Source organism: Budorcas taxicolor, chromosome 2 (assembly GCF_023091745.1).
Source record: "Budorcas taxicolor isolate Tak-1 chromosome 2, Takin1.1, whole genome shotgun sequence".
NCBI lineage: Eukaryota > Metazoa > Chordata > Mammalia > Artiodactyla > Bovidae > Budorcas > Budorcas taxicolor.
The window spans coordinates 160,655,001-160,666,692 of NC_068911.1; the positions used below are offsets into that span (position 1 = coordinate 160,655,001).

At 40.0% G+C, this 11,692-nt stretch overlaps 1 protein-coding gene across 1 annotated transcript in view; it reads left to right on the forward strand.

The window, feature by feature from the left end:
• Positions 1–11,002, forward strand: part of DAW1 (dynein assembly factor with WD repeats 1) — a 33,668-nt gene extending 22,666 nt beyond the window's left edge. The window contains exons 9-13 of the mRNA XM_052636036.1: positions 700–802; positions 1,727–1,841; positions 6,713–6,789; positions 8,539–8,701; positions 10,968–11,002. Of these exons, the coding sequence (XP_052491996.1) occupies positions 700–802; positions 1,727–1,841; positions 6,713–6,789; positions 8,539–8,701; positions 10,968–11,002 (493 nt within the window). The remainder of the gene's footprint in view (positions 1–699; positions 803–1,726; positions 1,842–6,712; positions 6,790–8,538; positions 8,702–10,967) is intronic.
• Positions 11,003–11,692: the final 690 nt, after the last annotated feature.

The window sequence follows — 11,692 nt, forward strand, 5'->3', positions numbered from 1 at the left end:
TTAATTTTCTCCCTAATTATTGTTGCTAAGAAGTTAACTAAATTAGCTTATTTGTGTTGTAAAACTCCACTCAGTTTTCAGGGATCCCAATTAATATGGATCCATTGAGAAGGAAGGGTTCTTAGACAACTGATGGGTAGTTTCTGAACTACAGAGGGGTCCACCCATCTGGTGTAAAATTAGTTCCAGGATTCAGATTATCCATGCCTTTCTGAAGCATCATCTTAAGTAATGTTATTTTGGGTTCTTTAAATTTTAATTATGTGCTTATGTGAGGCACTCAGTTGTGTCCAAGTCTTTGCAACTCCATGGACTGTGCCCACCAGGCTCCTCTGTCCATGGGGATTCTCCAGACAAGAACACTGGAGTGGATTGCCATGCCGTTCTCCAGGGGATCTTCCCAACCCAGGGTTCGAACCCAGGTCTCTTGCATTGTAGGCAGATTCTTTACCATTTGAGTTAGCCAGGAAGCCTACTTGAGTTTCTGAGGAAGTCTGCTTAAGCCTAAAATTTTAAGTATATTTTTGTTAAGATGAAATTAAGAGGCTAGTTGACTCTTTTTGAGTTACAGTTAAGCCATCACAGATATTTTGTAAAAACTGAAATTCACCTTGTACACTGATGGCTTGACATGTTTCTTTGTCTGCATATCCTGAATGAATGCATCTTTTACCAGTCTGAACCGTTTCCATTTTGTAGGAAGGTGTATACCTTAATCGGACATTGTGCTGAGATCAGCAGCGCCTTGTTCAACTGGGATTGCTCTCTGATATTAACTGGCTCTATGGACAAAACCTGCAAGGTAAGCTCGAGAAATACCTTTGCTTTATAACTCTTGTGTCTGGGCTTTGTACTGTGTCAAGTATTCCTTGCAGCATTAACACATTTTAAAGGTGCTAGAAAATTAAGATCCAAAAATTGGTAATTTTCAAGTTTCAAGTTGATGATCCTCCAAGTTTGAAGGATTTATGATGTAAAATAGCTTTGATGACTCAAATGTATTGAAAGATCTTTTTTTCTGGAGAACATTTGCTTCAGAGTGTGTGTTCGTTTCTGCTATACAGCCAAGTGAATCACCCAGACGTATACACATATCCCCTCTTTTTTGGGTTTCCTTCCCATTTAGGTCACCACAGAACACTGAGTAGAGTTCCCTGTGCTGAAATATCTTATTTTATGAAGGCACATTATCTTTGTTTAATGTCTCTCTATTCCTTTATTAAACTTCCATTAGCATAAACTTCAAGAAGTCTCAACATGACGTCTCCCTGCCTTTGTGTTTTTGTTGCTAAGAGCTTATGTTCTAGAACTATTATTAGATATATGGACTGTATATTAAATGTATTATATTATGAGTGTACTTTTTGTTTCCTAGCATTGTGGTTTTAGATCAAGCTCTTTATTACTTGATGACCTTCATATGAAAAGAGGTTGCTTCTACTCCATCAGTGAAGCACGCACTTTGAGATTTTTTTTTTTTCTAAAATAGTGACAGATTTGTATTCTGAAGTCTGCCTTTGATCTTCTCTGTGTCAAAAGTGTGCTTTGTTATATGGTTGGCTGCAGTCTCTAGTTGTGAATCAAAGAAAATGAACAAAAAGTGAAAATTATACACATGATTTTGGTACAGTTTATTTAATCAGCTGTGAACATGTCATAAAGACTACTGGCCATCTTTGTGTGTTAGAGAGGAAGTCATAGTCTTCATCATTTTTTTAAACTGTAGCTTTGGGATGCTGTAAATGGAAAATGCGTGGCAACATTAACGGGCCATGATGATGAAATACTAGACAGCTGTTTTGATTATGCCGGAAAGCTTATTGCAACTGCTTCAGCCGATGGTAGGTAATCTGCCTGTTCATTTAATTTATGGAGGGATTTATGTTTTGTTTAATAAACATAGGTGAGCCTGCATTATAAGTCATCTCCTTGATGACCAGCTATGATAGAAACGACATGTGCCTCATCTCTCTGATGCCCATGCATGTCACTACACCGTGTCTGTATCATATTCTTGATATCGCATGCGATGCTGTAGAAGGTTTGTATCGCCTCCTTAACAACCACATATGATGTTAGACTGTATCTCTATCATCTTCTTGATAACTATATATATATATGCATGTACTTTATATGTTAGCACACCTCGGGTCATCTCCCTGATGACCATGCATTATGCTGCCCTGTATTCTCATCAGCTTGACCATTATCAATGGTGACATAATAAATCTGCATTTTCTCCTTTATGATCACATGTGCTGCTCTCCCATGTCTCGCAAATCTTCATGATGAACTTATATAATGCTGTGCTACCCCTCATCTTCTTGAGTACCACCTATGAGTCTACACTATGCCTATGCCATCTTACTGATAACCTCAGATGCTACCCTGTCTAATCATCTTGACAGCATGTATAGTTTTATTCTTTGTATCATTTTATTGACAATAACAAATGAAGCTATGCTATATTTAGTGAAGTTGCTCAGTCGTGTCCGACTCTTTGCAACCCCGTGGACTGTGGCCCACTGGGCTCCTCCGTCCATGGGATTCTCCAGGCAAGAATACTGGAGTGGATTGCCATTTCCTTCTCCAGGGTATCTCCCCTACCCAGGGATCGAACCCAGGTCTTCAGCATTGCAGGCAGACGCTTTAACCTCTGAGCCACCAGGGAAGCCCATATATGCTATATATACATCCTTTTAAAATAATTATGTATGTTGTTATTGTTGGGCCTTCCCTGGTGTCTCAGTGGTAAAGAACCCACCTGCCAATGCAGGAGATGAGGGTTTGATCCCTGGACCAGGAAGATCCTCTAGAGAAGGAAATGGCAACCTACTCCAGTATCTTGCCTGGGAAACCCCATGGACAGAGGAGCAAGGTGGGCTATAGTCCAAGGGGTCACAAAAGTGTTGGACAATGAAGTTATGCTATAGCTACGTCCTTTAAAAATAATTGTGTATGCCACTATGCTGCTGATTGTGCCGTAAGATGTTTGTGTTGTCACCTTGACAACTGTATATGCTGCAGTGCTATGTGTGCAAAGTCTGTTTAGCAAGCACGTGTGATGCTATGTTATCTCTTTGATAACTATGTATGGTCTTTAAAGTGAGGCTTTTCTCTTTGATAATTCCACATGATGCATGTCTGTGTGCATGTACTCTCCTCAAAAGCTCAGTGTGATGCTTTACCTTGTTTTATCATTTCCTTTGCAATCATGTGGAGTGCTGCCCTATTTTGCATCATCTCCTAGACAACTGTGTGTGATGACTCAGTTTGCTTCATATCCAGGAAGGCCATGTATGGTGCTGCAACTTATCTGTGTCATCTATTGATAACCACACATGTTGCTATGCTGTATACGTGTTATCTCCGTACAGTGCATGGATGACTATACCCTGTGTCTCCATTATCTGCCTGATGGCTTGTATGATGCTCCCCTATGTCTTTTCATCATCTTGAGAAGCACACATCACGCTATGCTAAAGCTGTGTTATCTCTATGGTAACTACACACTCAATGCACACTGAGTCTGCATCAACATTCTGACTGCCGTGTATGACCCTACATCACACTTGAATCGTCTTACTGATGGTCATGGATCATGCTACGCTATGTCTGTCTCATCTCCTCGAATCTAAACTGTATCCTTGTGATCTTATCAGTAATCCACGACACTATGCTGGGTCTAGGCCATCTCCCTGATGAACATGTGTGATGCTGCACTCTATCTGCGTCATCCTTCTGATCACATTTGATCCTAAACTATGTCTGTGCCATGTCCCTCATGATACCATCATGCCTGATGCCATCCTATGTCTACATCCTCTCTGTGATAACCACAGGTGACTCTGAACCTGTCACCCGCTGTGAGTGCTTGTCCTGCTACTCTATGACTGTGTCATTGGCCTGACAATGCGAGCAAGCTTTCACTCTGAGTCACCTCTCTGACAGTCATGTATGATGCTACACATATGTTTACCCTTACTGAACATATGTGATTACGTCATGCTTGTGTAAATTCCTTAATAGCTTTTTAAGAAATTCTGGCAAAAATCAAATGCTGTTTCTAGGCTGTTTCTGTTCATTTCTTTGCCTATATTTGCTCCTTGTAACTAGCATACGTTTAAGTAGCTACTTTGTGTTATAATCAGTTGTAGAATTTTGCCTGTGATTCATTTTAATTACAGTTTTTATTACTGTCTCACGCTTTAAAATTATATTTGCAAGCTGTTCTCTTACTCATTAGGACTTTTCAAAGGTGATCCTTTGATCATACACACACGTCTTTTTTGCATCCTGGAATACAAACACCCTGAATCTAGAGAATTTTATTTTTTAAACTAACTACTTATTTCCTCATCTTCTCACAGATCTTGGCTTTTAAAAATCACCCCTTGAAAATAATGAATCTGCCCTTTTCATTTTAAATATCATTCTCATTTATACAAAAGAATCTGTTTATTAAATATATATGGAGTGCCTACTTTGTGCCAGGAATTCTTTAGGAACACAGGATATATCGATGGAAAAAAGAGATGGGCGTCTCTTCCCTCCTAGAGCTATGTTTCGAAGGGGGAGACCACAGACAATAGTATACATGTATCTTATATAGAATATTAGATTATATAGAAGGTCAGGAGTTGTCAGTGATATAGGGGAAGAAACAAGCAGGCACAAGTGATCAGGATGCTGAGAGATGGAGGTGAATAAAATACAAGCTCAGTTCTTTTAGTTTTGTCCTTTCTATCAGCTGCTGCTTTCTCTGGCAGTGATTCTGCTCTTTCCTCTCTTCAATAGCATATTACTTCCAAAAAACATCTTTCTCTTTTGGCTTGTGTCGTAAACCTGTTTTCATTCTGTTCCTCCTAAGAAGTCTTGATGTTTAGAGCCATTTTTTATTTACCTTTGGTCTTTGCTTCTCATTCCCCTCTTAAAATTTGATCTCATTCAACAGTTAGTTGTCTGTGCAGCTACAAGCTGTTTCTTTATATTTATTGCCTCTTTCACCTTCACTGGAGTTACTCTCAAGGCTGAATTTTTTTGACGTCTTATTCATATTTCTATCTTATAAAAATTGCAATTTCAGGCTATATTATTTTTGTGTTTTCTGAAACTTAAAAATACTTTGGCAAAATTTGATGTATTAGTCTATACTGCATATTTTTGTCTTATTCACAAACTCTTAAAACAAGTGGATCACTTTCCTTTAAAGCTTTTGAAATATACAATGAAGTAGCAATATTACATTGTAATCATATTAATTCTACTATAGCAATTTTTGTCTACTTCCTCCTGAAGTTGTCAGAGAGGAACGTTAAAAATTAAGATATTTTGCTTATCTCTAAATGGAAATTAAGTAAGCAAAATTCCCTATCTTTGCGAGTTTTACCTTGATTTTATACTCTGTGTTGAGACAGCATCCTTCACCTGGCCAGATAAATTTTAATTTTTTTGTGGCAGCAATTTCATTACTTCTGTTTTTTCTCCTTCTATGCTTAGGTAATGACTCTATTCCTTAATTCTAAGGAAATGTTATATCTATCCACCCATCCATCCATTCATCCATTTGTCTATCCTTCATCCACCTACCCATCCATCCATCTATCCATCCATCCTTCCTTCCATCCATCCATCTACACATCCATCCATCCATCCATCTACCCATCCATCCATCCATCTACACATTCATCCATCCACCCATCCATCAGTCCATCCATCCTACATCTATTTATTGAGTGTTTAATACGAGTTTGGCATTTCTAGGCACTGGATATACAGCAGGGAACAAATCATTCTATTTGCCTTTTCTGTTGAAAAGGTTTTCCTAGCACCTATTCTTCATTCTAAGTAGTGGCTGCTGACCCCTCTCAGAAGGCCTCTTGTGTCTTCTGTAACCTTAGACTCATATTTGGTGTATGATATTAGTCTTGCTATTTATTTCTGTAGGTAATCGGAATCATCAAAACTTGTTGTGATTCTCCATTTTTTCTCTTTAAAATTTGATTCTTTTTGAAAAACACCAATACAGTATACTAACACATATATATGGAATTTAGAAAGATGGCAATGACGACCCTGTATGCAAGACAGCAAAAAAGACACAGATGTGTATAACGGACTTTTGGACTCAGAGGGAGAGGGAGAGGGTGAGATGATTTGGGAGAATGGCATTGTAACATGTATACTATCATGTAAGAATCGAATCACCAGTCTATGTCTGACGCAGGATACAGCATGCTTGGGGCTGGTGCACGGTGATGACCCAGAGAGATGTTATGGGGAGGGAGGTGGGAGGGGGGTTCATGCTTGGGATCGCATGTACACCTGTGGTGGATTCATGTCAATGTACGGCAAAACCAATATAGTATTGTAAAGTAAAATAAAGTAAAAATAAAAATTAAAAAAAAAAAAAACTAAAAAAAAAAAATTTGATTCTTTTTGATTTCCTGTCCTTGCACTTCCATCTATCTTGGAACCTAGTGTCTCTTCTAATAAGCTGGGGCTAGAGAGATGCTTCTTTCCCCCATTCTTCTCCTGTAGTGGGATCAGCTTGCATTTATAGTATAAAGTGTCTGGCTCTCACCACAGGCAAGAAGACAAACTTAGCACAGAGCTTATGTGTCAGAGGGATAGATATTTAGATAATTCAAGTCATGTGGTTCAAAGTCCTGCATTTCTGATGATTATATATATCTCCACTCCTTTCAAAAAGGAACAGCAAGGATTTTCAGTGCGGCCACAAGAAAATGTGTTACCAAATTGGAAGGCCATGAAGGAGAAATTTCAAAGGTGAGTTTCTTTTCTCATTTGGAGCAATTTATTTATTTTTAAAAATAAGCATCAGGCTTAATACAAATCGGTCTATTGTCACTGATAGTACTGAGGTTTTGCCCAGTTATCTTATTCTTTGTAGAAATCAGTTACCTGAAGAGTAACTTTTCAAATGTGTCCTCAAACTCAGTGTAATAAAATGATTTCTAAAACTTTTGATAAAGTATAAAACAGCATTCTCCTCAGCCATGAAAAAAGTTTCAATTAGCAAAGCATACTTATTAAAGCTATTAAGAAGCTAGTAAAGTGCTTTTCCTGGTTCTAGTAAACACACCTCTTTTATATTATGCAAAAGAACAGGCTGCACAGCAAATGTCAAGTGTCCTGTAGATCACATGCCATTGAGGAAGTATTGCCTAGAAATATTCGCTGCTTAAAAAAGTTAAAAATGACCTATCTTGAAACCTGAAAGCTGTAGTTTAGGATTTCATATGAACTCCTCCCAAAAGCTTATCCATGCAGTACGGCCATCTAGTCAGTGATCTGAGGTTTAGAGATGGCCTCAGAAAATTGTAGAGAAGGCTGGGACTAGTGACTCTCACCCCCAGCTCAGCCCCGTTCCTTGGTCTCGTGCCTAAGATGAGATTTTTCATTCTTTTTAGTGTATCAGCTCAATGGATTCATGTCTCTGCAGGCTCCCCTGCTATTGGTGGCCCTTGCCCTCCTGCCATCAGGGTTGGTCTCTTAGACATTGCAGAGCACATCCTCTGCGTTAGGCTGAGAGGCCCGGGAGATTGGTAGTACGAAGGATGAGGGATGTGGCCATGGGATACAGGCCACAAACACACATGTTTTTGTGTGTGTATGAGTAGAAAGAGTTCTCAGACTCTACATTATTGCATTTTATGCTTGTTAACTGATATATTCCCTATTGAATTGCCATCCAGTAATGGCATTTCTATGGGGTGCCAAGCTAAAGTATTCTTTCATTCATTTTGAGAGCTCCCACTATGCTAGGTATCATGCTGGGCCCTGGTGACACTGTGATGAAAAAGCCATAATCTTGGGGCTTGCCCTCATCAAACCTATAGTCACAGAGGAAGTGACCCACATCACCATCTTCTGATGATTTAGAAAAGGTTATAAACATGACCTCTAGAGGAACTGAGGACTGACACTTTTCTTTGCTGCTCACATACCATGTGACAATGCCTGGCCTGTTGGGGCTCTCAAGCCCACATGAATGGAAACTGCTGCATGTTAAATAGCAACACAGACAGTCCTCTCCTGTGGACCCTGACATTCTGTGCCATAGACTGAAGGACCATCCTTACGTTCGTGATGACAGAAAGTTGGTCTGTAGAGGTGACACCGAGGTTTGGGTGTGAAGATGCCTGACTTGTGTTCTCATCCACACCAGGGCTCTGCCTCTTGGTTTGAGTGGAGAGATTGGTGTCAACAGCCTTTGCTCCTGAAATGAAAAGAAGCTGGGTGGGGAACACTCAAAGTATAAGGGAGCTTTATCCTTAGATTTGTATGTGAGGGGTAGGCAATTAGACATCATTGTCTAGATTTTAATTTTCATGTATTAGTCTCTGCAGTCTTTTTCCTACCCTGAAGGAACTGTTCTAGGTAAGAATAAGTACCAGGCTGGGAAGGTGAACAGGTAACTTTGTGATGTCCGCTTTTTACTGATGAAAAATATACTGGGAATCAAATTACACCAACCTGTGATCACTTCTCCGCCGACCCCTTGCTTGCTTGTAGATTTCTTTCAACCCGCAAGGCAACCGCCTTCTCACTGGGAGCTCTGACAAAACAGCTAGAATCTGGGATGCTCAGACTGGTCAGTGCCTCCAGGTTCTTGAGGGACACATGGATGAGATCTTCTCCTGTGCTTTCAACTATAAAGGTGACATAATCATTACAGGTAGGGGAGAAATAAACCCCACCAACTCAGCTTTCCTTTCAAATTGGTTATTAGAGTTTCTGAGCTGAATACCAAAAGGAGCCCACTCCTATCCGCACCCTTTTTCCAGGGTTCCTAGCTCACCTGGGGCCATTATTTAGGTTTAGCTGCTTTGCAGGACCACAGGAATAGGTTCTGCCACCGACTATAAGGCTTTGTGAATCCTGAATTTCAATTGCCCCAGACAGGGTAAGAGTTTAGTAGCCTGCCTTACTGTTGACTACATACCCCCAGGCATCATCCATCCAGTGGTTAATATTCAGTTGATGGCAGTAAGTCTTAGTAACTAAAACAAGTCAGGACCTGAATTCTCCAGAGTGAGATTTACAGCCCATTAGAGATTTATTCTTTGAGCAAAACTGTTTTCTTCTTGGATGTCCCCTTGTAACCCGTTAATATATGGGGAAAACAGCACACATTGAACATTTTTTTCAACCATTAACAATTTATTGTGAGTGAATTATATCAGCAATGTTTCATAAGAACTGGATTAAGAGCAGGTTAGCTGAGGTTGTAGAAAAGGGAGAAAATGCCAAGAATATGGCATAACGTGAGTAGGTGCCTTTGGAGGAAACCCTGGCAAGGAGCAGGGTGCTAAATGATAGTGTGGGGTGGGGATACCCACAGGGGAATGAATCTGCTTAACTCTCAATGATTCTCATTGTACTGAGAAAATTTTTAAATTGTTTAACTGGTCTAAGGAGTTTAATGTCGCATATGCAAACTTGGCTTCATATGTTGGCTGATTTTCATTTTAATCAGACAACTTCAAAGGTACTGAGAATAATCTCTGCCTTTGCCCTGAAATTCCAGTCCTTTCTACTTAATTATGGATGATTTCTAAAATCACAGATTACTTTCTTTGGGCCTATGGTTTGTAAGTGTTACTATAATGTAGGTATTCCTTAGACAATACCATAGTAAATAGCATCAAATCCTTTCTCTTGATGATGAAGGATGTGAGTGGTTGTGACGGAGAACACTGGAGTTGGGGCTGCTTTGTCAGAGGACCAACCTTTCCTAGTCCACCCTGTTTGTGTTAAGCCGGGCCAGCCCTGCAATACCTCTTTCCTCATCCACAGAAGGCCCTGGAGTATTTAGGGAAGGAGTATTAGTTGTTTGTGCCTTGTTTTAATGCTGGCCTTCAAAAGCCTGAGCTCTTTTAAGATATTATTAGTTTATTTCGTATTTCCCAAAACAAACTCCTGGAGATAGTGAAGGACAAAGAAGCCTGGCATGCTATAATCAATGGGGTTGCAAAGAGTTAGACACGACTTAGTGACTGAATAATACCAAAAATAAATAAATAAATAAAAGCACCAATATGCTAAATACTGGTCCCCTCAGTGACAGCGTTTATGAGAATGGGAAGTGACATGTCTTCCTTGCCATCAGCAGAGCACTTTGAATATGAATCTGCCCTGTTTTCCTGATGGACCCTGGTGTGGTTAACTGCATGCATTTTCAGTGGACTGCCTGAGGGTTTAGAATCACAAAATGGAAGCAGACTGTCCGGAGTGGTCAGGACACTTTCAAAAAGATGAGATACCTTTGGGGACAATGTACAGTTTGCACAGGCTTTTGCAGCCCCACACTGCTTGTACTGATGATACATGCCTGGCACCTGAGGTGGAAAAAACCAGCAGAGCCCAGCAGTGCTTCATACTGGGGCTGCCATTTCCAGGGCCTGAATGTGGATGGGGTCCCTCAGGGAGGAGTGTATCAAGGCTGCTTTGGAAGAGTGTCTATCGCTGTCCCGGGGAGCGCAGGAGTTTCACATTTTGACTGATGAGAAAAATCCACTGTAATTTTGAAACAGTCCTAAGTGGAATGCGCTGCTTCCTCATAAACTGATCACTCAAACCTGGAGATGTTCAAAGCCATCATATTTGCCACTTGGTGGCGATGCATGAAGCGGGACGGGGATAAGCAGAGGGGTGGGTGATGTGGCTGCATTCTCAGGCCCTCTCTAATCCTAAAATGCCATGAATCTTACGTAAGGGAGTAGAATGTGAACTTGCCCAGTTTATGACCAACGGGCAAGACAAACAAACAGATCCCCTCTCCCCAAACACTGGAACTGCTAACGGGCTCTGAGCTGGACACCCAGGGGCTAGCATATTGAGCACATTGATCATCCACAATGACCCAGAAAATGTCAACCTGCAAACATGGAGTTAAATGAGTAAAACAAAGAAAAATAACTTTGCGAAATTTGTTTTATTAGGCAGTAAGGATAATACCTGTAGGATATGGCGGTGATTGAAGAGAATCAGTCAACAAAGAAACTTGCCAGCCATGGTGATCAAAAGCTGGAGCGTCACAGCCAGCCAGCAAGCTGTTTTGATATTTCAAATGTTTTCTCTTTGTCCACAAGTCAACCATTGGTATACTGTCCTTGGTTTCACAGATATGACCATTGAAGTTGATGAAGATATAATTCCTTGATGTCTGATAGAGATGATAGGAGTGAGCATACTGCTTGGCAATTGGTTGTTTCAATTTTCTTTTATTTCTTGATAGCATCTCCATACTGACAAATGAAACCAGAATGATTTAACAATGTGTCTCCTACATTCTACTTCGCAGGCTATTATAATTTCTGTTGAATAAAGTTTCTGGAGAAAATTTCTGTGAATTTGCGTGTCTGTATGATGTATGCTTTCTTTCTTATGATGAGAACTTTAATGACGTACTCTTTCAGCAGCTTTCAAATATGCAGTACAGATTTATTAACTATAGGAACCATGATGTACATGACACCCCCATGACTTACTTATTTTATAACTGGAATTTTGTACCTTTTGATCCCCTTCACCCATTTTTGCCTCAGTTCTCTGTATAAGTTCAGTGTTTTTTTGTTGGTTTTAAATTCCACATATAAGTAAGATCACATGACATTTATCTGTCAGACTAATTTCATTTTAGTCTTATGCCCTCAAGGTTCATCTG